This window comes from Canis lupus, chromosome 21 (genome assembly GCF_011100685.1).
Source record: "Canis lupus familiaris isolate Mischka breed German Shepherd chromosome 21, alternate assembly UU_Cfam_GSD_1.0, whole genome shotgun sequence".
Lineage (NCBI taxonomy): Eukaryota > Metazoa > Chordata > Mammalia > Carnivora > Canidae > Canis > Canis lupus.
Window position 1 is genome coordinate 51,576,028 of NC_049242.1, and position 25,831 is coordinate 51,601,858.

Sequence of the window (25,831 nt, forward strand, 5' to 3'; positions counted from 1 at the left end):
CTTGGTGTTGGTAGTGATCTCTCCTTTCTCATTCATGATTTTATTAATTTGAGTCTTCTCTCTCTTCTTTTTAATAAGGCTGGCTAATGGTTTATCTATCTTATTAATTCTTTCAAAGAACCAACTCCTGGTTCTGTTGATCTGTTCCATAGTTCTTCTGGTCTCGATTTCAGTTGAGTTCTGCTCGAATCTTTATTAACTCCCTTCTTCTCTTGGGTGTAGGATCTATTTGCTGTTTTTTCTCTAGCTCCTTTATGTGTAAGGTTAGCTTTTGTATTTGAGTTCTTTCCAGTTTTTGAATGGATGCTTGTATTGCGATGTATTTCCCCCTTAGGACTGCTTTTGCTGCATCCCAAAGATTTTGAACGGTTGTATCTTCATTCTCATTAGTTTCCATGAATCTTTTTAATTCTTCCTTAATTTCCTGGTTGACCCTTTTATCTTTTAGCAGGATGGTCCTTAACCTCCACGTGTTTGAGGTCCTCCCAAACGTCTTGTTGTGATTTAGTTCTAATTTCAAGGCATTATGGTCTGAGAATATGCAGGGGACAATCCCAATCTTTTGGTATCGGTTCAGACCCGATTTGTGACCCAATATGTGGTCTATTCTGGAGAAAGTTCCATGTGCGCTTGAGAAGAATGTGTATTCAGTTGAGTTTGGATGTAAAGTTCTGTAGATATCTGTGAAATCCATCTGGTCCAGTGTATCATTTAAAGCTCTCGTTTCTTTGGAGATGTTGTTCTTAGAAGACCTATCGAGTATAAAAAGAGCTAGATTGAAGTCACCAAGTATAAGTGTATTATTATCTAAGTATTTCTTCACTTTGGTTAATAATTGATGTATATATTTGGCAGCTCCCACATTCGGGGCATATATATTGAGGATTGTTAAGTCCTCTTGTTGAATAGATCCTTTAAGTATGATATAGTATCCCTCTTCATCTCTCACTACAGTCTTTGGGGTAAATTTTAGTTTATCTGATATAAGGATGGCTACCCCTGCTTTCTTTTGAGGACCATTCGAATGGTAAATGGTTCTCCAACCTTTTATTTTCAGGTTGTAGGTGTCCTTCTGTCTAAAATGAGTCTCTTGTAGACAGCAAATAGATGGGTCCTGCTTTTTTATCCAGTCTGAAACCCTGCGCCTTTTGATGGGGTCATTAAGCCCGTTCACATTCAGAGTTACTGTTGAGAGATATGAGTTTAGTGTCATCATGATATCTATTCAGTCCTTGTTTTTGTGGAATGTTCCACTGAACTTCTTCTTAAAGGGGAATTTTAAGAGTCCCCCTTAAAATTTCTTGCAGAGCTGGTTTGGAGGTCACATATTCTTTTAGTTGCTGCCTGTCTTGGAAGCTCTTTATCTCTCCTTCCATTTTGAATGAGAGCCTTGCTGGATAAAGTATTCTTGGTTGCATGTTCTTCTCATTTAGGACCCTGAATATATCCTGCCAGCCCTTTCTGGCCTGCCAGGTCTCTGTGGAGAGGTCTGCTGTTACCCTAATACTCCTCCCCATAAAAGTCAGGGATTTCTTGTCTCTTGCTGCTTTAAGGATCTTCTCTTTATCTTTGGAATTTGCAAGCTTCACTATTAAATGTCGAGGTGTTGAACGGTTTTTATTGATTTTAGGGGGGGGGATCTCTCTATTTCCTGGATCTGAATGCCTGTTTCCCTTCCCAGGTTAGGAAAGTTTTCAGCTAGAATTTGTTCAAATACATATTCTGGCCCTCTGGCCCTTTCGGCGCCCTCGGGAACCCCAATTAAACGTAGGTTTTTCTTCCTCAGGCTGTCGTTTATTTCCCTTAATCTATCTTCATGGTCTTTTAATTGTTTGTTTCTTTTTTCCTCAGTTTCCCTCTTTGCTATCAACTTGTCTTCTATGTCACTCACTCGTCCTTCCACCTCGTTAACCCTCGTCGTTAGGACTTCTAGTTTGGATTGCATCTCATTCAATTGATTTTTAATTTCTGCCTGATTAGCTCTAAATTGTGCAGTCATGAAGCCTCTTGAGTCCTTTATACTTTTTTCTAGAGCCACCAGTAGCTGTATAATAGTGCTTCTGAATTGGCTTTCTGACATTGAATTGTAATCCAGATTTTGTAACTGTGGGAGAGAGGACTGTTTCTGATTCTTTCTTTTGAGGCGAGGTTTTCCTTCTCGTCATTTTGCTCAGTGCAGAGTGGCCAAAAGCAAGTTGTATTGGGAAAAGGAGAAAAAGAGAGGAGAGAAAGAAGGAAAGAAAAGAGAAAGAGAAAAAAAAAGGGAAGAAAAAATAAACGAAAAGAAAAAAAAAGAAAAAGAGAAAGAAAAAGAAAGGAGAAAAAAAAGGGGGTGGGGGAAGGAAACCAATCAAAAAGCAAAACAAAACAAAACAAAACAAAACAAACAAAACAAAACAAAACAAAACAAAAAAAAAGAACCACCGGGGAGTATCTTCTGATTCTGTGTACTTTAAGTCCCTTGGCTTCTCCTGGAAGTTGTCAGTCTAGCTGATCTTCTGGGGGAGGGGCCTGTTGTGCTGGTTTTCAGGTGTTAGCAGTTGGGGGAGCCGCTGTGCCCCTGCCTGGTGCAGGGCTCGGTGGGGGTTGTTTACCCCGTGAGGCCGCAGGAGGAACAGCCCCAGTGGCGGGGCAGCTCTGGAAACCTGGATTCAGCTCCGGCAGGAACTCCGTCTGCAGGGCCTGGAGGCTCCGGGCGGGGCCGCTGCTCTGCTCAGCTGGGGCAGGAGCGTCCTTGCTGTCCTGGGCCCTCCCGGCCTCTGCCTGTCCCGGGGGAGGCGGGATCCTGGGCTGTGTCCCGGCGCCCTGTGCTCCGGAGCCTGCGCTGGTGGATTCGCGCTCCCGGGCCCCGCAGCCCCCTCCGCGGAGCCGCCGCCCGAGCCCCCCCGAGCTGCTCCTGGAACCGCGCAGCCCCCTCCGCACGGAGCCTCCTCCTCTGCCCGAGCCCCTCCGAGCTGCTCCCGGGGCCGCGCAGCCCCCTCCACGGAGCCGCCCCCGAGCCCCCCGAGCTGCTCCGGGTCCCGCCGGGTCCCCCGTGCGCGCTGCAGCCCTTAGGGAGCTCGGCGCACTCTCCCGGGGCGCAGGTGCCTGTTAGTGTCCCCGGAGCCCGAGGGCATCCCCGCCCTCCTGGGTCCTGCTCCACCTCCCCGCGAGCCCCTTTCCCCCGGGAAGGTCGGTGCAGCTCCTGCTCCTCCGGGACGGGGCTCTCCTGTCCTGGGGACACTCGCCCCGGCCTCAGCCCGGCTCCTCGCGGGCCCCTCCCCCTTGGAGGCCTTTTGTGTCTTTATTTCTTTTTCCCCGTCTTCCTACCTTGATAGATGCGCGAACTCTTCTCACTGCAGCATTCCAGCTGGTCTCTCTTTAAATCTCAGGCCGAATTGATAGATTTTCAGGATAATTTGAAGGTTTTCTAGGTAATTTGGTGGAGACAGGTGATTTGGGGACCCTGCTCTTCCGCCATCTTGCTCCTCCCCCCGCTTTATGAAAATTTAACCAATATTAGGAATCTCAAATCACATGTGTATGGAACCAGAAGGTTCATAAAGATTTTATCAGATAAGATTTGACACGTGTCAAAGAGTAAAATAAACATCATCAGAGCTACCAAACAGAAAGGAAAAAAGGGAAGAAAGAAAGAAAGAAAGAAAGAAGAAAGAAGAAGAACGAAAGAAGAAGAACGCAATAAATAAAGAATCACGCCACACAGAACTAATCAAACATCAGAATAGAAGAATAAAGAACGAACGAAAGACAGAAAAAAGAGAAAGAAGAAAGAAAGAAAAAGAAACTAAGTTTATGTGTTTTTACCTGTGTGCAGTAAGGAAACAACCTGGAAAGGAAATTCATTAAGAAATCACTGAGTGAGGGATCCCTGGGTGGCGCAGCGGTTTGGCGCCTGCCTTTGGCCCAGGGCGTGATCCTGGAGACCCGGGATCGAATCCCACGTCAGGCTCCCAGTGCATGGAGCCTGCTTCTCCCTCTGCCTGTGTCTCTGCACCTCTCTCTCTCTCTCTGTGACTATCATAAATAAATAAAAATTAAAAAAAAAAAAAAAGAAATCACTGAGTGAGGAAAGTCAAGATTTTTCCAACTGTAAGAAGGACGTTTCTTATTGGGAGGTGTTATGCTGAGTCAAATAAGTCAATCATAGAAAGACAATCATCATATAGTTTCACTCATACATGGAATATAAGAAATAGCGAAAGGGACCTTAAAGGAAGGGGGGAACTTGAGTGGGGAACAATTAAAGAAGAAGACAAACCATGAGAGACACCTAACTCTGGGAAACGAACAAAGGGCTGCAGAAGGGGAGGGGGGTGGGGGTGACTGGGTGACGGGCACTGAAGAGGGCACTTGATGGGATGAGCACTGGGTGTTAGACTATATGCTGGAAAATTGAATTTAAATATTTTTTTTAAAAGAAGGATGTTTCATGATGGTTATGTAAATTAAAGACTGAAAACTAGCACTCTGGCTGGGGAAAATGAGTTGTTTAGAACAAGTCCTGCCGTTCAAAGTTTATAATCATTTATCAGCTTCAGTTGGTTGAATCAGTTGTTAGGAGACATAATATTCAGTTTTGATTTATTTCCTAGAAATATTTACCTCTCACACTCAAAGTTAATTGCTAGCCAAAATTATAGGAAAAAAAAAAAACTGGTGAAGAAATTTTGGTCTTCAAAATGCCATTAAAATTTGATATAATATAGGTGTGGGTGTGTGTTTAAAAATGAAATATAAAATTCTTCCAAATGCATTTTAATGATATGTGCAACGTGATGGTAAAATGATTTCATATCCTTACACTGCTACTGTCTGGCTTAAGAAAATAGGAAGAAATCTTCTCAAGATGTGTCATTTCACAGTTTTTCAGATATTTTCAGCTATATCTTCAAATGAGTTCATAACCAGCTTATGTGAACTATGGACAGAATCCAGCTCACCAAGATGAATGCACACACTTCAACAGAAATGAGCTCACAATTCAACACTAATTGTAGCAAGATAATTTGCTTCTTCATTGTAGGGCCTCCCTATCTTTCTCACAAAATCATGGTGATTTCATTCAGGAATGGTGCCGTGTAAAGCTAAAAAACAGTATTTTCTAGCCCCCCTTGTGGATGGAAATGGCAATTCCATTGTCCCCCTTGTGGATGGAAATGGCAATTAAGACATGAGACTTAAGAAGAATTTTGCTGAAGATTCTTGGAAATGGGTCAATTTCCTGTTTAGGTGCTAACCTTCCTCTGTGCTATCTTCCTTTTGCCTCCTGGTGGGGGAGCACCCAACTTGCTACTACCATGCAGCTTCCATGAGGATGAAATTCTACATTGATTATGGATATCTGAGCAGAAAGAGGGAAAGGAGGAGCTCGAATGTCAAAGAATACAATGAACTATGCTCTCCTGAATAGTCTGCATCTCCTGTTTCTGGAGAAAAGAAATCTCAGTCATCTCTGTTCCAGATTGTAGATCTGAGATATACTTCATGTAATAACTTCAGGGTCAGTCTGGGCCAAGGCGGGTGGGAAATTGGGAAATCGCTAGACTTTCACCCTTGAAGCAAATTTAGTGCCGTGAGTCATTTGCCATCTACAGCACCAGGACTCTGAGAAGGGCCGAGGAAATTCTAATCAATACACAGGAGCAGGAATATAGAGTAAATGTAGAAAAACTACACATAGAGACCAGAGATCAATCTAGACGTGAAATGAACTTTTCTGTAAAGGGGGTTGGAGAAGGTGTTGGGAAAAGAACACAGATTTTTCTGAATTCTAATATACGTCAGACTTATGCTGGGCACGCTATATAGACTTACATATATGACTTAACATACGACTAAGTCCTCACAAAAATTCTGAAAACATTTTTATTATCATATTATATATGAGAAAATAGGTTTTCCCACAAATTCCTTCTCAGACTCAGAAGAGGTGTAAGAGAAAGCTCAGCAACCAACATCCTTCTTTGACAATTTGTTCAAAGCAGGTCGCAGACCCAGAGGAAGGTCTGGACCATGAGAGTTTTCCTCAGTGATGATGATGATGTTGGCCATGGAGATGAAGATGATGACAAAATGATAGACTGTGGCCCCGATGAACACCTGGACCCAGCTGCCACCAGGACTTGGATTCTAGTCCTAGTTCTTCTGCTGACGTGATGAGTGATCTGTGTTAGGCTCTTTCAGTACTGTCACCTCATTTGGAGAATAGACTATTGGACTAAAATTCTCTCCAAGCATTTTATGAGTTTCTTAAACACCCCCGGCTTAGATTCGCTCCTTTCTCAGGGAAGCATCTGCTTCAGACCCTCATTCATTGCATCCTTCCCCAAATGTGCCTGGACTTCCCTGAGCACAGAGTCCTTAGGAAGATATGAAGCCAGAGAAGAAGAAGTACCCAAGAGAAGAAAGAGCTACCCAAAGCAGTGACAGTTGGGCAGCAAGTCCACATAGGTTGCTTTCAGTTTGCCAAGAGCCTGGGGAATGGAAAAATAAATAAATTTTCCCAAATCCAAAATGAACATCATTGCTATCCCTAGTTACTGAGCGTCTGTTCTTTGTAAGCTCTTTGCTTCCTTGCTCTTTAGTTGTCCCAACAGCCAACAGTGGGAGCATTATTACTCATCCCTCTTAGTAGACAGAAAACTCGGTCTAAGCTAAACCAGTTGACATGCCTAGAGGAATGGGGGAAATGAATTGCATCTGGGATCGTGCAAGTCACTAGTCTTCACAAGCTCTTTATTCTTGTGCATTTCTTGTAATCTGTGTCAGTTTTCAGACCTTGAAACTTAGAAAGAGGAAGCAGAGGTACTTCTCCCGCGTAGATGTAAGTACAGCGAAGCTCATGTCTTGTGTGATCACAACTACTTCTCTGAGAATGGGGCAGGAAGGCTCTGGGGGAAATGAATTCTAATAAGGATCATGTAAGTCACTAGTCTTCACAAGCTCTTTATTCTTGTGCATTATTTGCATTCTGTGCCAGCCTCCAGAACTTGAAATTTAGAAAGGGGAAGCCAAGATAAATTCATGCATGGATGTAACCACAGCAAAGCTCATGTCTTGTGTAATCATGACTACTGATCTGAGAAAGGGGCGGGAAGTCTCAGAGGCTGGAGGCCAGAGGAGCAAGGTCATTCTGGCAGGAATGACCAGTAGGAAGTTCTGGCTGAGAGTTCCCCAACAGAGAGCTGGCCGACCCGCTACCCTCACAGGACTGGGCTGCAAAACAGGTAGGCGTCTTGGTTGGGAAGCTCAATTTTGGGGGGAGATGACTGTTCTTGGAATAGCCAGCCAGGAATCAGATTCTTATTCTATCTTTCTTCTGAGCACCTGCCTGGCCAATGAGGCAATTCCCTGCTCTGGTCATGGTGTACCCACTGTTAAAATAAGAGAACTGAGTGAAACAATCCTTAGGTTTCCTCTAAGATTTGAGTTGATGATTTTCTACAATGCTCTGCACAGAATGTGCTCTCAGAAAATACTGTGCGATTAGACTGGATCCTGCATTAGGACCCATTGTTCCATTCGACTTCTGTCATATAAAAAATTGTTGCATGCAGAGCAATTGTCCTCTAAGCTATGATTTGTCCCCAAAGTGGAGGTTTTAGAGATGTCTGGAAAAGTTGTGGGCCATCCTAAGTTTGCCTCTGCTTGATGGATGTGGAGGGACCAAGCATCCCTCTCAGACTGTGGAGTCTGGGCATGATGGCATCAGTCTGGAGTCTTCCTGTGGAACCATAAAGAACGCTGGCGCCGCAGGATTCCTTCTAAAAAGTAGCACTATGTATGTCGTAGCCTTAAACTGCATAAATCCACTTCTAAATGTTACTCTAAGGAGATAACTGAATAGGTGAGGCAGCACAGAAGTGCAATGATGTTCACTATCCATAGCATTGTTTATAATAATAAAGAGAGAGAGAGAGAATCTAAATAACCGTGACTGGTTAAATGAATCTTGAGACATCTATTCATTTGAATACATTGGCTTTTTTATTGTGGTAAAATATACATAACACAAGATTAAGCATTTCAACCATTTTTAAGTGCATCACTCAGTGGCATTTAGTACATCCTCATCCTGTGCAACCATCCTCAAATTGAACTCCAGAACTTTTCCTTCCACAGACTGAAGCTCCACGCCCATTAAGCACTAACTCCACACTTTCCTCTCCTCCTGGTAGCCATCGTTCTTTCTGTCCTGATGAAATTTTGAGCTCTCCAGGTGCCTTCCAGAGTGCAATCGTACAGTATTTGACTTTTTGTGACTGGTTTATTTCACTGAGCATATTGTCCTCAAGGCCCATCTATGCTGTATCATATGTCAGAGTGTAGCATTTGGCTTTTGAATTTAGGATTTTTATTACCTACATTCATTAGCATCAGACGTATCCACAGAATAATGCTGAGTGCGAAAAGATTTCTGGCTGCCGTGGATGGAATGATTCTGTTTAGATAGAGCAATGAACGTGTGGAAGCACGTTTAGAGAAAGAGAAGGGAAAAAATGCAAGAATGCAAAGGATATGTAAAAAACGGTAGTTATTGCACGGAAGTTGAGATTTAAGGAATTTCGTTTTCCTCTTCAAAATGTATTTCTTTTTTTGATCTGTTTGCTATGTTATACACTTTTCTAAACAAAACAGTTAAAAAATAATAAAAGAAAATAAATGTACATGGTATCCGAGAGTATTGTAAGCGTCCCAATGAGGCTTCCACGTCCTAGCCTTGGGGCCAGAATCAAGTATATCCTGTGGTCCTTGGGTATGAGGACTGAAAAATATAGGGAGAAATCCTATAGGAAAGAATCTAGGACTAGAGACTTGTGTTTTTAAATCCTTAAGTTGGGATTTTATCTATCTATCTATCTATCTATCTATCTATCTATCTATCTATCTATTAGTTTTTTGCTGTGGTAAGAATACTTAACATGAGATCTACTCTCTAACAGATCTCCAAGTGTACAGTACTGTATGTCTAGCTATAGGCCCAGCGCTGTGCAGCAGATCTCTAGAACTTATCCGGCACAACTGAAATTTTATACACATTGTACAGCAACTCCCCATTTCTTCCTCCCTAGAGCCTGGCAACCACCACTCTAAGTCTTTGCCTCTGTTAGTCTGTTTCAGATACCGCATGCAAGTGAGTCGCTCAGCATATGTCCTTCTATGATCAGCTCATTCACTTAGCACAGCATCCTCATGGTCAGCCTCACAAAGGAGGAACTCCTGAAATTTGTGACAATGTGGGCGAACCCCAAGAGACCAGGGACTAAGATTAGAAAGAGGAGGGGTCTACTTAGCACATTCGGGGTTAGTAAACTGCAGGAATGTGGCAGAAGCCAGTTTACCAGAATATGGGAACAAATGTCTAAGGCCAGAAATGCTCCTGTGAGTGAATATGGAGCTGGAGAGTGGTAGTCAATGGACTCGGGCTATGAGGGAGGGAGGGTAGAGGGGCTGAGGGTTGTGTGTGGCTAGATGGGCATGTCCACACCTACCAGGGATATAGAGGAACCCTGACACCACAAGGCCTGGGTTCAAATATTGCCTCCATCATATGCTAGATATATAATCTTGTGCAAACTATTCATCTTCTATAAGCCTCATTTTCTCTCTTTTTTTTTTAAATTTAAATCCCAGTTACTTAACATATAGTGTAATATTAGTTTCAGGTGTACAATTTAGTGATTCAACAGAATTGATTTATTCTGCCTTTTAGTTTGGTTGATGTTTTCCTTCACTGAGATACAAAGCAGAAGCTTTCTATCTGATGAAGTCACAATAGTTCAATTTTGCTTCTGTTTCCCTTGCTTTCGGAGACGAGCCTAGTAAGAAGTTGCTACGGCTGATGTCAGAGAGGTTACTGCCTATGTTCTCTAGGATTTTAACAATTTCCTGTCTCATATTTAGGTTTTTCATCCGTTTTGAATTTGTTTTTGTGTATGGTGTAAGAATGTGGTACAGTTTCATTCTTCTGCATTTTTTTGTCCAGTTTTCCTAACACCATTTGTTGAAGAGATTGCCTTTTTTTCCAATGGAAAATCTTTCTTAATTTGTCAAAGATTAGTTGACCATTTGTTGTGGGTTCATTTCTGAGTTCTATGTCTTGTTCCATTGTCTATGTGTCTGTTCTTGTGCCAGTACCACACTGTCTTGAACACGACAGCTTTGTAATATAACCTGAAGTCCAGAACTGTGATGCCTTCAGCTTTGTCTTCTTTTTTCAATATTACTTTGGCTATTTGGGGTCTTTTGTGGCTCCAAAAAATTTTAGAATCATTTGTTACAGGTAGCTCTGTGAAAAATGCTGTTAGAATTTTGATAGAGATTGGATGGATTTGGTCAGACAGTTTTGCAAATACCAGATAATAATAATTATATTTGCTACCATGTATTAAACACTTTCAATGTGCCAGGCTAAGCACTTGTGTATTTCGTATAAAGAAAATCACTTGAATTTATAGTCCTGAGTTTCTAATGAAAAAAGTGGAGTTAATAACACCTAAGTTGTTATAAATATTGGAGCTACTATGGCCCTAGTGCGTGGAATTTAGCAGGATTTATTTATTTATTTATTTATTTATTTATTTATTTATTTATTTATAAAGAATTTATCCATTCATGAGAGACAGAGAGAGAGAGAGAGAGACAGAGACACAGGCAGAGGGAGAAGCAGGCTCCATGCAGGGAGCCCAACACAGGACTCCATCCTGGGTCTCCAGGATCACACCCGGGCTGAAAGCAGCGCTAAACCACTGAGCCACCTGGGCTTCCCTAGCAGGATTTAAATAAATGTTCATATAACAATTATTGAGCTAACATAGGCAAGGGGGTCATTCATTGTGGGATGAGAGCAATACAAGAAAGAGATGTGAACTGGGATTAATCACCATCTTAATGGAAAGAAAACAAGACTATGATGGAAGACTGAGCAATATAGTTACAGCATAAAAGTACAATATTGGGACCTGTGGTACAGGGATGCACCGCAAGTGGAGCAGAGGTACACAGGTACACAAGGGAGGCTGGAAGCAGGGATTGTTGGAAGGACAGTGACATGGATACTCTCAAGGCTGCAAGGCAAGTTCTATGTGAATTGTTCACCTCTCCATTGTGGGACTCCTCAAAATGTTTAGTTTTCTCCCAGTGACATGCTTTCTGCCCACAGTGAATGGACCCAAGCATGCTGGCCTTCCAATGTGTCCACTGCTTCCCACATTCACCTTTGTTCCTAAAGGACAGGTCACCCCTTGGACAATGGAGAAAACCTTAAATGGTTTCACATCTTCAAGTCAAACTTCGGGTCCTAACTGAGTTCACTGCCTCTTCCAGCATCGTCAGCACCATGCTATCACAGCTGAAGACCAAGGGAATCTGTGACTCTTCTACTCCAAATGGAATTATTGTCCTCAAAAGAGAGAAACCTAGACACGGCTATGAAAAAGAAGGTAATCCACAGAACAATCTGCGGAAAGAAGCTACAGTCCTTGGAGTAAGTGGCTGTCATTATAAGGGGGACACTGGGGAAAATACTAGGAATGTCCTCAGACTACAGATCTGCAGTGGATCTGGAAAAGTTCTTTCTTTCTTTCTTTCTTTCTTTCTTTCTTTCTTTCTTTCGGGAGGGAGTGAGTGGTGGAGTGAGGTCTTTTCTTTGTGTCGGGGGGAGGGGGGAGGTAGTCGTGTCGGGCTTTCTTTCTTTTTTCTTTACTTCTTTCTTTCTTTCTTTCTTCTTTCTTTCTTTCTTTCTTTCTTTTTTCTTTCTTTCTTCTTTCTTTCTTTCTTTTTCTTTCTTCTTCTTCTTTCTTTCCTTCTTTTTTTTCCCTTCTATCTGACTCCAGCCTCTTTGGGACATGAAATGGGGCTTTAAGGGAAGACTCTACCCTCCTCAGGCCTTTCTGTAAACTAAAACCACTAGGTGTCCACTTAAATCTACACAAGGAAGTCTCCTGTAATTTGTTTTTAATATAATAGATTTTAGATTTAACCACGTGATTTTACTCAATAGGATTAAATTAGATCTTTCCATTTTGAGCTCATTTCTTAACCATTTTGAGATGAGACAATCTGGACTAACCTCATTGTACATTTTCTCCTTCTTTGCCTGACTGCAATGCATCAAAGCGTTCACAGTCATAATCCTTCATATCTAGGACTTTAATTCCCACATGGCTCTGACTATCCCCTTTTAAGACCTAACTCCTATTCCTTTCCAACTTTGGAAACCTGTCTAGTTGTGGTCTCTGGAATTCAGAGTCAGTGAACAGCATGATCCTCTTTATTTCCCAATTTGTTTCTCAAAGGTCTCTTTATTGGTTGTGCAGACAGAAACCCAGCTCCCAGGGGCACTTTGTTCACTGTGGCCCTCGCTTCTGGGCAAGGAAGTGAAAGTAGTGTCTCCTTTGTTTCTCGTGGACACTTCCAGATCAATCTCCTCCTCTCAATCTCTAAAAGGTCCTACTTCAGAATCTCATGTCACCCAACTAAGTAATTCACTCTCACTTTTTTTTAAAAAAATGTATTTGAAAAATTCTTGAGTACTGGAAAAAATTATTACCTCAAGTAATTTAAACAGTCATGAACTTCAAAAGGTTCCGTTAGGTAATTCTAATATTAGGAATAATTGAGAATTGATAGGAGAATTAAAATTTCAGAAGACAGTTTAATTTAAAAATCTAAAAATGATCCATGTTTTAGAAAACAGCATTAAATGATGTATTGGCAAATTTTGAAAAGTGATCATTCTTATAAAAATCATTTGAGGAATAGGTTGCCTGAAAATCAAACCAATTAATGTTTCTCATCCTCCTGTCATTTACCAATACTCACTCCTTAATTTACTTCTTCCAACAGTAGGTTCCGTACAGACTTGCCCTGCTCCCTACAACCTAGCCTACGTGTGGCCTAGAATCACAAACACATTTCACTGTGTGCTTCGGCAACCAATAAGGGATTCTGTGAATACACTCATTCATTCATACATTCAGCTGTCATTTTTGAGCACTTTCAGTGTGCTGGCTACTATTTTACACACTTGGGATAATAGGTCAATGATAAGGTTAAAAGAAAAAAAAAGAAACAGAGCTCTATTCTCAAAGTCCTCTTGCTATACAGAGGAACTCTGGGTCATTGCCACTTTTATTACTCCCCTGAAACTCCTAATGCTTCTTCCTTCTCCATTAATTTCCTTGATTCCTAAAATACTGAGAAAATTGAGGCAATCTGGAGAGAATGTCCACAAGCTGCTACACGTCTGCAATTACATCTGTGCCATATATTTTCCTTCCCCTCCCCATTACCAATAAGATGGCCATCTTCTAATTGAAGATTATAACCTTCCTTTTTGTGCAGTAGATCCCATTCCTTATTACTTGTTCCATTAATTCTCCCTATTCCCTCTGCACTTTTTTTTTTTTTTTATCAGTTCCATGAGCAGAGAATCTTACTGTGATTTCTCCCATCTTGAGAACTAAAGAGTAGAAACAAATTATTACTTCACGTGCTACTGCCTCACTGGCTACTTGCCTTTCTAGCAACACTCCTTTAAGGGACAGGAAGTCAATGTTTCCAGTTTCTCTTGAATAATATTCTCTCTTTAATCACATCCAATGGCATTTGTCCCCTTTGCTCCACATTAGTAACCCAATTTCTGAATCTCTGTTGTTTATGTTCTTGAACTAAAGAAGTGTTTAATGCAGCTGACTACTCTCTCCTACTTGAAACATTTTAACCACTTGGATTTGTGGACTCTACATTCTTCTGGTTGTCCCCCTTCTCTCTTGGCTGCTCCTCTTAAACTCCTTTGTTGTTTCTATGTATTTCCCAGATCCTATATTTGGAGTGGCAGCTTAGTCATTGATCCTATTTTGCTTCTGTATCTGCTGCAATGGTGATCCCATCCAGTCATATAATTTTAAATATTATCTTCCCTAATGACTTGGAGGGAAAAAAAAGACTATACCCCTTACCTGGCTCTCCTCTTATATATCCAACAGCCTATGTACATTTCCACTTGGTTATCTTCTAGATATTTCTCCCCTAATCTGCCCCAGACTGAAATCCTAATCTTTGTCCCCAAACCTACCCCTCATACAACATTTCCCAGCTCAGATCAATGTCAATTCCATCATTTCAGATGCTCAAACCAAAACCTTTGGACACAACCTTCACTCCTATGTTTTATAATCCACATTTAAAGTGTTAGCAAATCCTACAGGTTTAATCTTCATTGTGCATCTAGAACCCAACTACTACTTACTATCTCCACTGTCAACATGTTCTTTCAAGTCAACATCATCTCACCTGTGAATTACTGCAACACCCTTTTTATTGATCTCCCTGCTATGTTTCCTTATAATCTTATCATCTATTCTCAATGCAGCAGTAGAATGATCTCCTGAAAATACAAATTGCATCATGTAATCTCTTTGCTCAAAATTATCCACTTTGCTTCCTTTTTCACTCAGAATGAAAGGTTACATGGTATGCCTGAGTGGCTCAGCAGTTTGGCGCCTGCCTTCAGCCCAGGGCGTGACCCCCGGGTCCCAGGATCGAGTCCCACATCAGGCTCCCTGCAGGAAGCCTAATTCTCCCTCTGCCTGTGTCTCTGCCTCTCTCTCTTTCTGTGTCTCTCATAAATAAATAAATAAAATCTTAAAAAAAAAAAGAATGACATAGGTAACCAATGTTACCCTGTGTCAACATTGGTAAAATAGCCTACAAAGCCTTACAATGGTTTGTACCACACCGTCAGTACTTCTCGGATCACATTTCCTACTACTTTGCTCTTAACTCATTCCATACTTTCCAAGGAACATATCTTTAAAGGACATAATAATGGCTAGTGGCAGTGACTTTCACTTGCTTCATTTCCCTGGTGCTAGCCCACAATAGCTATTTAATAAGTATCAGTTGTATGAATGGTTGAATTCTCTTGGCTTTAGGTTATTTCTCCCATGTTTCTATCATCTTTGAATTGCATGTGCATTAAACAGCAGGTTTGAGTGTGGGTTCTAGATCAAAGCAACAGGGCTAAATCCTAGATCTTCCACTTGATTATTTGTGTGGGTTTGTACAAACTATTTTAACTCTTGGTGCCCCATATTTCTTATCCATAAAAGATGAGTTGAATAATCAGAGTTTAGAAAGTGTTCAACAAATATAGAGTATTATTATTATCACTGGTGATCATGAAAATAGTAATTATTATTAAAATCCAATTATGATGAACATAAGATGAACTATGACACTAGAGACTTTCTACTCTATTTTATTTCAACTGAAATTGAGTCCTTTTATTAACTCTCTTGATAAGTTTGCTTTCTACATCCATCCAACTGGGCTACTGTCCAGAAAAATTTTCCTCCATTTGCTTTTCCTAGAACAACAACAAAAAATTGTTCACTATATTTTTCAAAATAAAGTCAAAATGCACATATCATCACTCCCTGACTTGTTAGTTTAATAATCCTATCAGAAAAGGAGCGGTTAGTTATACATGACTTTCTCTTAGAGAATGCCTTCTGGCTCCTTCTAACACATTTTATTTTCCTTTTAATTTGATTTAATTAATTTATTTTTTATTAGAGATATATTGATTACACAAAAGTGTAACAGGGGAAGCAGGAGAGGGAGAGACAAAATCTAAGCAGGCTCCACACCCAGCATGGGGCTTGATCTTACAACCTTGAGATCATGACCTGAGTTGAAATCAAGAGTCAGATGCTTAACTGACTGAGCCACGCAGGCACCCCTTTTTTTTTTTCCTTTTTAATATGATAAATTATAACATATTTTATACTCTATAATCACAATGTACATTCAAGCAATTACTTTCATCTGTTCAAAGAATGTTCCTAGAATTTTCTTTCTTGTCTCTTGTAGATTATCCAGATCCTGTGTTGCCTGTTGATTTCAAGTTTGGGGGCCATTTTGGTTTCTGGTCCCTACTCTTCCCACGTCAAGCCAACAATTTCCACCATTTTGATGTCTGGGTACCCATTTGTAGGAGCTCTATGTGTGAGTAGAGTGGGTTCTCCAAGAAAGAACATGCTTTTTAACACTAAGTAGGTGCTAAATGACTCCCAAGAGGTAGGGAGAGAGGAGAAGGCAGCCAAGCCTCTGACTTTCCCTGTGTCATTAAGTTCCTATGTCACAGTTCTTCAACTCAAGAAGAGCACCAGAGGGGCCTAATCCCTCCTCCTGTGTCACCATCCCAGGGAGTGGCTGGTTGGGGCAGGCGGCAAGAGGGTAATACAGTGGGCATACTAGTACAGCATTTCTTCCCTGGCCTCACAGCCTACCACTGGAAAAATGGAAGAGTTTTCACTTTTTTTCTGCCTTTGATAAGGCCATTGGATTTCCTCCAGTTTAAGAACAATCAAGTAGAGAGTGAAAAGGTCATTTTTAAAATAGAATGAGCACCACTGGTAGATGCCATAGGTTTGCAGAGAATTAAACTGGCAATGGTATAACTCGTGGGAAGCAAGGACACTTATATGTTTAGAGGAATCTTGAGAACTTAGAAAACTTTTTGCTGCTTTTTATCTAAATACTTATGGAGAAGCACCTAGTAGATCATTTTCTTTGGAGATAGCCAGGGCCTAGTCATGCCTCTCACTGAGGGCCACTTATTTGTCCAAGTAGTAGAAAGGAGAAAGAAGTGCACGTTCTGGGCAGATGGATTCTACCAAAGCACCACGTCTACACGCACAAAGCCTTTGTGCAAACACAAACTGCGGTGACGTAAGGAAGCCCTGTCTCCAGAGCATAACTTGTCCTCCTATCTCTACCTGGTCAGTAGCTGTGGCTCCCACACTCCCTTGCCAAAGGAAGAAATGGCCACTCTGGACCCCCCTTGTGACTACCCAACCCCCAAAGGCACAAGCTTAGCCAATGCTTTAGCATCTCAGAGCATTCTCCCTCCACAAGCTGGATCCTTAACAGCACTGGGCTCAACTACTGACTTCTGGGGCTTTAGGATGAAGGGATCTTCACATCTGTCCCTGTACTTCCTACCTTTCTCAGCAACCAGTCTAACTCAGGCCCCTACAGCAATGCTTGAAGCTCACATTTCTGTAGCTCCTTTCCTAAGTGCCTCTGTTGGCCGCTCCCATCATCCTACCGCTTCAAGTCCTTGGTCTCTTTCTCTCTTGTAACTCAGTCCTGCTTTCCATCCATGTGCACCTCCTCTCCAGGCCGCCTCAGCTCATGGTGATTTTTGCTAACATAAATCCAGATCCACTGTGTATCGGCCCAGGCTTCAGAGTCAATGTAAGCATCCAGAGAGTGGAACTCAGGCCTCTCTACCAATATGGACCCACGCCATTCCTAGGCTATCTCTCTAAAAGTTTTACATTACTTCTTGATTGATGGATAATAACATGGTGGCCACATTTCCACAAGACAACTGAACTGATTATTTCTCTCTTTTTTGAGCAGTTTGCCATTACGGGATCCCTCTGCATTATTTCTGGGAAAAAGTCAACTAAACCCTTTGTAAGTATGAGAGTTATCAAATCTCAGCTCATTGGGGAAAAAAAGGAACTTCAGAGTTAGTCTCGTTCAAAGTTTCCATTTGACAACTTAAGGAAATAGGGCTCCAAGCAGGGGAGAGAGCCCAAGTTCTCACTGCTGGTCCACTGGCAGAATGGGATGTAAACATCAAATTATCTGCCTTCTAGACCAGTGCTCTTCTCCTACACAACTTACTCCTGGGTCATATTCCAAGCTTAGAGCAGATTTACCTCAGTTGCTTAAACAGTAGAAATATTTTAAATATACTATGGAGTCTTTATAGTTTGTTATCTTGGTCCTAAATATAGTAAACAACCATCTCAGATAGAACCTAGAGATCTTTTTCTGGAAAAACCTGTCTCATAATGAGTCAATTTCCCTAAATGGCAAGGTCAGAGGCACAGGGATGTAGGCTTAGATTCTGTAGATCTAAGGAATTATCAGACTGTGGCCAATTTCCTGACAAAGGTCACAAATATGTGGTTGGGGCCTTTGATCCTCTCCATAACAACACTCTCCTTTCCCCTGTCACAAGCTCACAAAGATGACTTAGGGAAAAGCCACATCCTGACTCAGGAAGGTCCAGGGTCTAGTTAGCTATGGATGAGGGTACATAATATGGGACACGTTCCTGATACTTGAAGCTAGAATATAAACCTAAGAACCAGTGGACAGAATTTTGAAGAGTTCATCTCACTGGATGGAGTCAGAATTCTGGACTTGGAACCAGGATACCTACACTCTTGTCCAAGCTCTGTCACTGACCAATTTGTGTGCTTAAAAAATTCCTTCCTTCTCTCGGCTTCAGTTTTCTCATTTATAAAATGTGGAAGATGAACATGTGGATCTCACAGGTGGTTTCCCAAGTGTCCTGAGTACCCTAAAAAGGAAAACAATACTTGGGGTGACCTGGCACAATGTGGGCTCTACACATAGGACACAAGAAAATACGTGGGCTCCACGGCTCATATGGCAGCTCTGGGCAATGGCACTGCCCAATCTTTCTGCTCTTCCTTCAGTAACTCAGCACTTGAAGCCACATAGCTACCAAGCCCAGGGAGAAGGGGGCAGAGCAACCATCCTCCCAACACATGGCATCCTACAGTGATATTCAAATAGGAAAGAGCATGTGTGGAGAACCTGGCACAGAGTCTAGGACATCAGTGTCTTTACAGAGGAACCATATTCTGTGAGAACCCTTTACCCCAAAATGTAGAATGTGACCCAGCATGCGGCACATTGGCGCATGTGGTTCTCAGGCTTGATCCACCTATAGATAGATATTCTAGCTCCTCCAGTTTTCTCTTTTAAGGAAAGAAAAGCCATAGATTGGTCTAGGCCCTCTGAGAAGGTCTTAAAGTGGAAGAATTATTCTAGGGCTGTGGAGGAAGTCAAGGACTATGCTGGTAGTGGCTTGAGCAGTGCCATGTCTGTCTTCAGTGCTGCCGAGAGTCAAGGATCCAGAAGCCCTATGCTGAAGAAGGAATTGCTCATGCATTCTCTCACTCAACAGACATTATGAATTATATCAGGTGACTAGATAGTGAAGCGGGATACAGAGGTGAATAAAACACAGTCTGTGCTACCAGAGTATGCGGATTAGAGGGCAAACAGGCTCAAGGAAGCACCATTGCGGTGCGATGGATAGAGGTATAGCAGCACCACTTGCTGCTTCTGCCATGAGATCCCCATGCAGAACTTCTTTTTCAGGCCATGAGCAGCCTGACCTCAAACGTGGTGAGTTCTCTCGCCGCTGGAGTAGGCCTCTTCCTCCTTGCTGATGGCCTGGTAGCCCTGGGGACTGTCTCTCAACGCTGTGACTCAGAAAGGGAATATCTATCCTCCCTGCCTTATTCGATGTACTATTACGCGATATATGAATTCAAGGAATGTCTCCTGGCTAGCGTCAGTCTGACGGTAAGTAGTTTCAAACTCAATATCCTGTCATATGAAATCTCAGCTTCTCTTATTTGCATAATCTCTGGTTTTGCAGCAGTTTGTACTTTCTTGATCTGAATCCTGGAAGCAGACATAAAAAAAAAAAAATGTGGTTGAATGAGTCCTGTCAGCAGATTGTAAAATACAGGGGATGAATTGTGCCAAGTCAAAACAGGAAATCAAGAAGGGCTGTGGGTTCTAGATATTTCTCCTCTGGTAAGAGAAATAAGCAAAAATAAACTACTGGGACTACATCCAAAATAAAAAGCTTCTGCACAGCAAAGAGAACATCAATAAAGAGAAAAAGCAATATACTAAATCTGATAAGATATTTGCAAATGACGTATTCTATAAGGGTTAATATCCAAAATATATAAGAACTTATACAACTTAACACTGAAAAAAACAAATAACCCAATTAAAAACAGGCTGAAGGCATTAACATATATTTTCCCAAAGAAGACATACAGATGGCTGACAGACATGTGAACAGATGTTCGACATCTCTTATCATCACGGAAATGAAATTCAAAACCACAATGAGATATCACCTCATACCTGTCAGAATGGCTAGTATCAAAAAGATAAGAAACAACAAATGTTGGTAAGGATGTGGTGTAAAGGGGACAACATGCACTACTGGTGGGAATGTAAATTGGTGCATTTCCAGTCATTATGGAAAACAGTATGAGGGCTCCTCAGAAAATTAAAAATAGAAATACCATATGATCCAATAATACCACTACTGGGTATTGACTCAAAGAAGACAAAAATACTAGTTTGAAAAGATATATGCACCCTTGTGCTTTTTGCAGCATTATTTACAATAGCCAAGCTATGGAAGCAATTGAAGAGTCCATTCACAGATGAATGGATAAAGAAGAGGTGGTCAGCAGTCTTTCTTACATTAAAAAATAATCCATTTTCAATTGGTTTAGCTCTCAGGGCGCCCCCCTTTGTTGAGCAAGCATTTTCCTCCTCACAGGCATAAATATCCCTCCTTATTTGAATTTGATTTGGGATTGATGTAGCCACATTAAGTTAGCTATAGAACTTGGACTTTAAGCCCAAACACATAATTACTGCACTTTGGCCAAGCAGGTCTGGCAGAGGGAGAAGGGGATGGGAGACTGCCCAATAGATTCCACTCCTAGCATAAATGCCAGCATCTCTGGGTAGCATTTTCTTGCTACTTCCCCGCCCCCCACCACCACCACATGGATGGTCATCACTTGTTCATGATAAAAATCCTGACTTAGTCAATCCTCTCTATACAGTCTCGTAATTTTAAAACCACAAACTTTGGCCTTTTAAGAAGAAAAAAAATTCTTCCCTTGTGACTCCTCCAACAGGAGCCAGGGAGACAAATATAATACCTCTTATTCCCTTCTCACGGATCCCAGAAAATGCGTGCAAGTTTCCGGACTCACAGCCTCCTGTGAGTCTGCCTATGTGACCCAGAGGTTGTCAAAAGCAATCCCTTTGATCTTGGAGCTCATGGAAGTGGAAGGGAACAGAATGTTAGAAATATGTGTCAGGAAGCCCAGGAGCTAGCATAACCCTGGTGCAGGGCAAACATCAGGCAAAACCATGAGGTTGAGGGAGACAGCCTCCCTGTTGGGATATTGAGGGTTTAACTCCATGAAAACTACTATCAATACATTAAACTGCCTCTTGCTTTCAGACAACCAGAGAACTTCCTGCTAAATCAGATAAATCACATAGGACTGACCCCAAAAGCCCACTCTTTCTTTATCAATACAAAGATAACTTAAGTAACACATAAAAACATTTTAAATATCTATCTGAAGTTGAAGAAGGAAGGAAGGGAGGATGGAAACAAGGAAAAACTCACGGAAGAAGGCATCTTATGTTCCAGGAGCTAAGAAGGATCCTGCAGCCAGGTAACCAAACAAGAGCTAAGACCAGAAAACCAGAGAAATCTGGATGGGAACACAGGTGTTTCAAGCTGGGTTATGACATTTTAATGCCCATGACAAATCTGAAGTTTTTTAGCCCCCCCCATTGAGCGCTCTGCAAAAACATTAGAAGCAGAGATTGAATGTTTATTCTATTAATGAAAACAAGACAAGGAAAACTCTGCCCAACATCTCACTAAGCTTTAAGAAACTCCACCCTAAAAGTTTCTGGGATGAATTCATCTCACCAAACCATGTGCAGATATAGACATTATCCAATTCCGAAATTACATATAAAATATAGGAATCTCAAAATACAAGGATTAACTTAAAGTTTGTTCTTGGGTCTGTGGAACTCCTGAGGTTCTCTCAGAATCAAACCAAAAAAAAAAAAAAAAAAAAAGAATCAAACCTAAAATTTCCATCTAAGGAGTCATCCATAAACCCAATCCATGTTAAAAAATTCTCCCCCCCCATGTACTGACATCATCTGAGAATAAAGATATTTTGAAAAACATTAAGAAAAAATGGAGAACCGCAGCAAATGGAACAAATATGAAAGTTAGTTGCTCAAGAATTGGAGGTTATATACTAATTTCGAAGACCATAATAAAAATATATTTTAAATGATATAAAAAAGGAATTAAAACCAAAATGAAAGAACATGACAGTAAGAAAAAAGGAACAAGTAGATTTGAGAAAGAACTATACAGTATGACTAGAAATGCAAAGCATAATCTTTGAAATTAAAAGTTTAGCAGATCAGTTAAATAGCAGATTCAACATATCCAAAGAAATAGTGAGATGAAACTTAGGTCTGTTTAATCATCCAGAGCATAACACATTACAATAGAGATCTGAAAATCTTAGTGACAGGTTAACAGACAGGGAGGGCGCAGTGAACATGTAATGTGAGCTCTGAGAGAATGGGCAGGGTGGGGGGGAGCATGCGAAGAGAAATAACTGGCAAAATTTCAGAATTTAAAAAAATTCGGGGATCCCTGGGTGGCACAGCGGCTTAGCGCCTGCCTTTGGCCCAGGGTGTGATCCTGGAGACCCGGGATCGAATCCCACATTGGGCTCCCGGTGCATGGAGCCTGCTTCTCCCTCTGCCTGTGTCTCTGCCTCTCTCTCTCACTGTGTGTGTGTGACTATCATAAATAAAAAAAAAAATTTAAAAATTCATGAGATTTCAGACTGAAGGCATGAATGGAGACTGTTTCCGGATAAATAAGAACTCCACACTAGAAGCATCATAACAGTAAAAATGACTGGAGATGAAGGCAGGGTTACTCCCCGGCTCTAAGACAGAGCTGTTGCTGCTTATTCCCTCTTCTGTCTACTGCCAGGGCTCAGCCTTCGCCTCTCAGTCTCCTCTCTCCAGTCAGGCCCCAACCATCCCTGGCTTGATTCACAGGGGCTGCTGGTGGTGATGCTCATCTTCACTGTGCTGGAGCTCCTGATGGCTGCATATGCTTCTACTCTTTGGTGGAAACAGGTGCACTCCAACAACCCTGGGGTGAGTACTCTGACATGTCACCTGGCATCTGCTGGGTCCCAACTTTGAGCTATAATGATCCCGGTGTCAGAAAGAGGACTCAACTATGGGTCAAGAGGTTCATTGTAGAAGGTGACTTTCGTAGTGATGAAGAGTTCTAGGAATGGGTTTCTTCATGATGACACTGGCATCCGGGTACCTTCTGGCCAGCAGGCCAGTTAGAGAATTGCTTAATGTGGAGTTGAAATGGCTTTAGAAATCCTGCCCCAGGACACCTGGGTGGCTTAGTTGGTTTAGTGTTTGCCTTTGACTCAGGTCATGATCTCAGAGTCTTGGGATCAAGCCCCAAGTCAGGCTCCCTGCTGAGCAGGGAGTCTGCCCCTCCAACCCTCCACTTGTGCTCTCTCTCAAATCAATAAATAAAATCTTTAAAAAAGAGAGATCACTTCCCCCAATCCCTTATAAAAGAATCAAGGCTTGCATAAAGTCACATGGAGAATGAATGATGCAAACAGGCTGAGAATGAAAGCTTGCATCTCCTCCCTCTTCTCACAGACGCAGCCACCTGCCTCCCTGGATTCTCCATGGCCCCATTCCCTTGTTAATGTGATAAGATCTTACTGGGGCATCTCTGATATGTTTATGTTTTTGTGCTTTCTTCCTTACCTCCTCTTAGGGCATGACTTTACAATTAAAGATCCTTGCCTTTCTTGTAAAGCCGTAATTTATTTTTTAAAGGAAGCTATTTAAAGGGATTGAATAAATTATGATTCAGTTATGGTCTTAGTAAATGGTAGCGTGATCAGCAGATTAAAGAATGAAATTTGTTTGAACTATTGATGCAATCATACATTTTGGTAAAGGCTACTACTGTACCACATATGGGGGGAATGCATTCTAAAATATGGGTCAAAGAAAGCCTCCCAAATCAGACTTTAATAACTACTAATACACTTTCTTTTTTTCTAGAGTGCATTTTCCTTGCCTCTGTCACTAGGTCATATCCAACAGGCCAAAAAGCTCTTCCAGGTCATGGATAGGAGTAACACCTTAGAAGAAAAAGGAGGAGAAATCCAGAGCTCCTGGAAAAGTGTGATTAGACTTTCCTGAAATTTCAACGACTTAGACACCAAAATAAACTTTTAGAAAACAGCTTTTGTTTTGCACTTGCTCAGTGTAATTTCATTGCTCTTGAAAATAATCTCTCAAAAGCCTGAGTGGGTAAACTGAACAGAAAGTGATTCATCTACCCCATGACTAAGGAGAGAAAATGTGCACTCCTGTGTGTGTGTGAAGAGGCCGAGTCATGTAGCTATGCAGGCTCCACTCCTGTATTATTTTCACACTCATAGTGCTAAACATTAGATATCAGGGACTGCAAGAACTTTTAAATTAAAAGTACTTTAAAAATATATGACTCCAGGACAGCCTGGGTGGCTCAGCCATTTAGCACCATCTTGGGCCCAGGGGGTGATCCCAGAGACCTGGGATCCAGTCCCGCATCAGGCTCCCTGCATGGAGCCTGCTTCTTCCTCTGCCTGCGTCTCTGCCTCTCTCCCTCTCTCTTTCTCTCTCTCTCTCTGTTTCTCATGAATAAATAAATAAAATCTTAAAAAAATATATGGCTCCATTTCTGCCAATTGAATGAAGTCAATTTCTGTCAAATGAATGTGGCTCTATATTGTCTTATTTAATGACTTTATTCTGAAATATCTGGCTTCAAGATTATAATTTAGAACAATGCTCTTCCCCATCTGAGTCCTAGACCAAATAAGAAATCATCCATATGGAAAGAATATCCACTTTATTACTGTATTGAAGTAAACAACTCAACCAACCCAATAAAGAGGGTCTCAATATTGTCCCCTGGGTCTAAACTTTGGGTCCTGCCCCAAGGGGAGGATGCTACAAAATGCACACATATGTTTTCCAAATGACATATATGGAAATGGTCATAGAAGTAATATACATAATTGCCTCCAAAAGGAAACTATCCAAATGACTATAAACAATAAAAGAGAAATAAAAATAGTGGTGCGTTCACACAATGGAGTTCTAACCAGTAATACAGTCTGAGTGGACAGACCATAATTACATGCAGCCATATAGATAAATCCCACAAATATAATGTTTGTGGGGAAAAGGCCATGTACAAAAGAGTACATTGATATGATTCTATGTGTATAAAGTTTAAACACAAGCTAAACCAAGAGAGTTTAGAAGCAGGATAGCGGTTACCATTGGGGAGGAGGGTGTTACTAGAAGGGAATCCACACAGTCTATGGGCTTGATCTGGATGCTGGTGTTGTACATATATGACTTGTGTTCTCTTGTTTTTATGCTATAATTGAATAAAAAATTTTTGAAAAAGTTACTTTTGACCCCTTGGCCCGTCTAGTTATTAAGCCATCCTTCACTTCTCCATAGTCCAATCCCTTTGAAATATCATCTTCCAAAAACCGTGGAGTCATCTTTCGTGCTTCTATTTTTTTTCACACACCCCATCCAGTCTATCATTAAAACTTACTAGTTCTAACTTAAAAAATATTCAGTCTGATTATTTGTCATCATCTCACGAGTACTCTGGCTCATAATCTCCCATTGGCATTACTGCAGTGGGCAATCAACTGGGCACCCCCACCACTTGGTCTATTTTCCATTGGCAGACGTAGATTTTTTTCCCCCATCTAAAATCAGACCATGTCATTCCTCTGCTCGAACCCATTTTCTTTCATTCCTAATAAAGGCCGTAGTCCCTAAATGTCCTTATAGGACCTGAACTCTCATTTCTGTGCTCACTTCGGCAGCACATTTGCTAAAACTGGAACTCGCATTTCTGCTCTGACCTTCTGACTACTCGTCCTCGTTCCCTCTACTCCAGTCCAACAGGCCTTTTGCTATTACCTGACATATACTTTCTTTAGAAATTGTACACTGGCAGTCCCTCCACCTTGAATACTCTTCC

General features: G+C 41.5%; 1 protein-coding gene across 1 annotated transcript; it reads left to right on the forward strand.

The window, feature by feature from the left end:
• The first annotated feature begins 7,073 nt into the window (after window positions 1–7,073).
• On the forward strand, window positions 7,074–24,032 carry MS4A7 (membrane spanning 4-domains A7). The gene is given in 8 exon segments (XM_038569321.1): window positions 7,074–7,229; window positions 11,329–11,488; window positions 15,880–16,014; window positions 17,437–17,493; window positions 19,222–19,428; window positions 22,786–22,887; window positions 23,836–23,885; window positions 23,887–24,032. Coding segments are annotated over 7 exon segments (732 nt in total). The 5' UTR covers window positions 7,074–7,229; window positions 11,329–11,341; the 3' UTR covers window positions 23,921–24,032.
• The last annotated feature ends 1,799 nt before the right edge of the window (window positions 24,033–25,831 follow it).